Source organism: Lottia gigantea (assembly GCF_000327385.1).
Source record: "Lottia gigantea unplaced genomic scaffold LOTGIsca_726, whole genome shotgun sequence".
Classification (NCBI taxonomy): Eukaryota; Metazoa; Mollusca; class Gastropoda; family Lottiidae; genus Lottia; species Lottia gigantea.
In genome coordinates this window covers 1-5,418 of record NW_008710445.1, presented here as the reverse complement: position 1 = coordinate 5,418, position 5,418 = coordinate 1, and the positions used below count along the sequence as shown (strand labels likewise).

Below are 5,418 nucleotides of genomic sequence, written 5' to 3'. Positions count from 1 at the left end.
AAAACTCTTCGATAAACAAAAATTCAGACCTAGAACTGCTATTTTAAAAGTTTGGTTTGAATATCCCAAAAAAATGTTCTTTCAACCCATACCAGCTAAAGATGAAATAACTTTTACGAATAGAATAGGTCAGAAGGAAACTGGCACTAAAATCAGGTTCAGAAATGGTTTCTGTCACGACGTTTTAACATCAGTTGATATTCAAGAAATAGTGAAATCCGGTGGTAAAATTATTAGAATATTAGATGGTATAGTTTACGAAGAAAACTCCACCATACAGAGATTATATTTTAATTTTGAAGGAATTAAGGAATAAATACAAAAAAGAAGGAGATGTGGTTGCTAGTAATTGCATGAAATTATTAGGTAATTCCTTATACGGTAAATCTATTCAGAAGGATATAAATACATCGAGACATCTATGGAGTGAAGCGACTTTTAAAGCCAACTTCGATTCACACGTCAAAAGCTATGAAAAAGTAAATGATAGTCAATATATAGTTGACATGAATGAAGAAGAAAAAGAGTTTGTTCCTCCAAAGGATTTTACTACACCCACTCATTTAGGTGCATTTATATTATCTCACAGTAAAAAAATAATGAACAATTTCATTCACGTCATAGATGGATTTTATAAGCCTGAAATATACTATACAGATACCGATAGTTTATACATTTCGTCTAGTAATTGGGATAAATTAAATGAAGCTGGGTTGGTGTCTGAAAACGAATATAGCAAAGGGAAGAATGATTACGGTGATGGTGGAGTCATATTTGGTTTATATTGAGCGCCAAAAGTAAAATACAATATCATTCTAACTTCCGACGGTGTTTTAAAAGAAAAGAAAACGTTTAAGGGTTACTCTAACTATAAGATTAAGGTAGAAGACTACATTCAATTAGCTAGTGGACATGACGTAACGAATGAATTTAAGAAACCTTGGGTAAGAAGTTTCACCAATGGAATAGTTATTCCTAATGAAAAACAAAAGAAAGTTTTCAGAAGTTATCTGAATCTCGTTAAGAGAAAAGCACCAAACAGTGAAGGAATTATGTATCCTTACAACAATAAAGATGAGATGTGTTTGGATGAAAACTTTGAATTTGATGATTTCGATTATCTAACTATTCAAGAAGAGAATGAAGAGTGTTAATTTTTTTGTTTTAAATGAAGTTGAATAACAATTTCCTCGTTACCAAAATCTATAAACCTATTTTTACCATCTTTGATTTCCAGATTTATATCTTTAATCATAAAGGAATTAAGTGGTAAATATGTCGTTTGAAATGGTTTCTCTATAATTCTATATCCAATAGGTACAGTGAATGTTGGAAGACGGTAAATAATCTGACGTTTGTATTTATTGAAAAATCCACCGTTTATTAAATTGCAGTGTATATTTATCACATCGATATCATTCTCGATATTAGCTTTGAGTGGTGCTAAAGTGGATTGGGTGTATATTTATCAAAACCTAGTAACGTATTCAATGAATTTTCTACGTTGAAATCAACTTGACTATTATTTCTTAATATCAATTTTATTTTGTTTAGATTTAAATTACCTTCGAATTCGATATTGTTTTTACCATTGACGCTTCCTGCATATTCAGATAAGTATTCGTTAATGGCTATGTATTCGTAGCTTCCTGGTAGTAAACGTATGGTTTTGAATGTAACTCCATTATCTGTTGATATTTTTATTTGGTTATTTTTTTCGTTGATATTTCTAATGGAATTGTAAACAGAGAAATACTTTAATCCCAATTCATATTCTTGATTGCGATCGAGTTCGTACTCATAATCTAGAGATAATTTGATGTCTGATTTATTCGAGGTGATGACGAATAGTTGTTCTTTATTTGACATTTTTTAATGAATATTTTCAATCACGCTTTTATAATCATTTTTATCCATGATACCTTTCTCTAGGAGTCTTTTTAATATACAATTCACTTCATTAAATTTTCTGTGTGACCGATGTCCTTCCTTCATTGCCGCTAATATTACTCGTAATCTATTAAGCAATTCTTCGTTGTTGTCGGATAAAAACGTTATACCTTGTCCAGATACCATATCTTCGAATTCGTCTATTTCTTGTATGATTGGTGGATAATCATCTGCATAATCATCTGAATCCTCTTCATCAGGAATAACTTTATTTAAATATGTTTCAACTGCTTTCAATCTTCTTGTTTCGGGTCCTGACTTTCTTATTGCATCTAGAAATTTGGAGTATGTTAGTAAATCCTTGTAATCGGCAGTGCCAATATACCCGCCATTCATTAAATCTATTAATCCTGTCGTTAATATAAACATTAAGTTTTTTGTGTCGAGGGGACATTTTGTGTTAGGGGAATTTGCCCTAAATTTGATTCTAAATCCATTAAACAATAACCCCTCATCATCAATGATTGGTGTAATACTCTTCGGTAAATCTGCTTTAGGGTTTGAAAAAAGACGATTTATATCATCTAATGTCCTAATTATGATTTCATCATCTTTAATGTAGGTTCTATAGGAGGGATGAGTCTCTTTTTAATATCCTCTTGAGATTTTAATATGGGTTGAAATAGAGTCTGTAGTTTTTTCGTTAATCCGAGTTGTTGTAATCTGTTATTTTCAACTTGGGTTTTTATTTTATTCTTAGCTTTGATATATTCTCTATTTCTTTTTAAAATATTATTCCAATCCATTGTTAAAAAAATAAAATTAACATATATCGTTCATAACTCTTTCACCCGCAGGTTTTCTATTATTTACAAATACATATCCATGATCATCTGGATATCTCCATTGAGCTTTACAAACCTTTTTAAATGCATCTCTGTCCATTCCGTGATTTATCGATTGAACGATTTGAGATATATCTTTGTCGTTTAATTCAAATAATAAAAAACAATTTGCATTTTTTCTAATGAACATAGAATCCATCCCGTGAAAAGATTGGGATTGGTATATGCAGTGACAGTTGTGATGTCTTCCTTTCGTGAAGAATTCTTGTTGAACGGTTTGATTTCTTTGCGCCACGCAGTCGTCAAACAACAGTAAGTTCTTTCGCTCGACAAATCTAGATCATTAACATTTTTCGTAAGAAAAACTTTTATATCCGTTGGTTTCTTTCCTTCGATGTAGTTATCTATGAAATCTTTCAATTCCACTTTTTCAACGTTTTCTTTGTAATATTGAAATAGGTCGTGAACATCTCTCTTTGGTAGATATTCTAAAGTTTTGAGAAATTGATAATACGATTGCTCAGGTGTTGTTGTGTAGAAATCTAAATCTAAAAGGTTTGGTGTTGTAAACATGTTAAAAGTGAGATGAGTTTTCCCAGAACCGGAACTACCGCATATACACATGGGCATTGGGTTATTAGGAAATATTTCTGAATGATTAAATTTTTTACCCATTTTTTATTATTGTAATTTGTTCCAAAAAAAACTCCTTCTCCTTTATACTTCAAAAGATATATTCCTTCTCCAGTGTGTATGTTTTTTAAAAATATTCCATTACCCTTATGTTTGACTTTGATTTCTCCTGTGTCAATACTATCTACTAATTTATTTAATCCTTGTTTAACAGTTTTCTTGGTTTCTTCACTAAATCTTTTTCCAAATTCTTTCATTGTGCCTATCATTTCTCCCACTCCTGAACCTTCGGCCAACTTTTCCATTTTTAAATTATGTCTACGTTGTTCGACTGCTTTCTTTGCGTCGGCAGCAGCTGTTACTTCATCTGCTTTCTTATCGTTGGCAGCTTTTATTCCACCAGCTGTAGCACCAGCTGCAATAAGTCCACTAAATATTAAAGGTAGAGAAAATATAAATCCACCTTCTTTTGCGTTTTGCGTCAATTCTTTCTAACTCTATATCGTCTCTGACTTTACAATATTTGAATTTATCAATAAGTTTTTTAGTTATGCTGATTTTTTTTTACCATTATAAGTTATTGTAGTTGGTGAAGCTGTTTCTATAGCTAAAGTTTCTGCTTTCATTTTTAAAGGGTGTTTTTTATTCAATTCTTATCATTCTTCTATCTGCTGTTTTAATTAAATGTTTTATCTACCAATGAATTTGAGAAAAATCGAGGATGTAGACATTGTAAAATATACCGAAGATAATTGGGAATCTTTTTTATACACGAATGGGAACCTTATGCTAAAAGAGACTCCCTATGTCTTGGAGCTTGTTTGATAAAATACAACAAGGCTATGAAAGACACTGTATTCCAGAATGTTTCTAAAAATCTAACGGCCCCTTCTCTATCTTTAAAGGGTTGGTATTATTTGCATCATTACGATATAGAAATGGTTGAAGAACAATATTACGAAAGGACAATACTCTTTCAAAACACACTGAAATGAAAACGTAGAAAAGGTTTATTCACATACATACTTTCCTTATATAAGAAATTTGATTAGACAATCTTTTAAAGGAGGAAGAGTTTCTGCTAACAGAAAATCATTTGAAACGAACAAAATGGATGTAATGTATTAAAGGAGTACATAGAACTAGAAAGTAATAACAATAGTAAATTACAATACAGTAAAAGTGAAAAAGACAAAACGGAAGTTGATTCAAAACTTAAAAAAATAGAATGTAGTAAACTAAAGGCATATTTAACGACATACGATTTGGCTAATCGATTTGGTCTATGACTGAAAAACATATTTATCGGCCACCAAATTCAAAGCGATTTAAATTTGTTGGATCTTTATTCAGCCCAAATCCAAAGCAGTTTGCACCAAATCGCCAAATCTTCTCGAAGGACGATTTGGCGATTTGAATTAGTTATGACGTCATAAACTATCATGGCGGCTAATTTTTGTACAGATGATAATTTTAACGTAGAATATGACGGAGTCGTCTATGTTATGAATCCAGAGCAAGTTACACGTCTTACTAATGTCAAATAATATATCCTAGCATTCATCTTTTTGATGTCATTGACAAAAATAGGCTTGGCCTGGCTTTAACCATGACCTTACATGAACTTCAATAATGATGTCAAGAAGTAATAAAGAGAGGTAACATAGCATAGCCAAAGTTTTCCCCTTAAAGTTTTATGTTTTGCGGCGGCGGTGTATTCATCTTTCTTGGTCAACTATTTTTGAAAATAAAAACGTAATAATTGAAAATCTAGTAGGCCATCTCTATCTATCATCTATTTTTTATTGTTTTATTTTATAGATCCAAAGTCTATTGTCTATTGCAGAGAACAACAGCCTTAGAGATACAGGGTCTGATAAAGAAATGGTTGCTTGTTCCAAATCTCTAACTTCATGCAGCACAGCTAATTCCAATAGTTCCAGTATCGGTTCATGTATGTCAAAAGAGGCAACTTTGCTCCTGATAGAAAGACACAGAAAATATCAGGACCTGTTCAACAAACCATCTACAAAAAAGAAATCAGTATGGG

The 5,418-nt window shown here is 31.5% G+C and overlaps 2 protein-coding genes across 2 annotated transcripts in view; one reads left to right on the top strand and one right to left on the bottom strand.

Moving 5' to 3' along the window:
• The window catches only part of LOTGIDRAFT_176084 (hypothetical protein), a gene marked incomplete at both ends in the record, with an annotated part of 3,183 nt that extends 2,395 nt beyond the window's left edge, over positions 1 to 788 (top strand). The window contains one exon of the mRNA XM_009066032.1: positions 303 to 788. Within this exon, the coding sequence (XP_009064280.1) occupies positions 303 to 788 (486 nt within the window). The remainder of the gene's footprint in view (positions 1 to 302) is intronic.
• Positions 789 to 2,712: 1,924 nt separating this feature from the next.
• On the bottom strand, positions 2,713 to 3,410 carry LOTGIDRAFT_146248 (hypothetical protein; the record flags this gene model as incomplete). The annotated part of the gene is made up of 2 exons (XM_009066031.1): positions 2,713 to 3,060; positions 3,102 to 3,410. The coding sequence occupies 2 exons, from the start codon at positions 3,408 to 3,410 to the stop codon at positions 2,713 to 2,715; spliced, it is 657 nt and encodes a 218-aa protein (XP_009064279.1).
• Between the last annotated feature and the right edge of the window lie 2,008 nt (positions 3,411 to 5,418).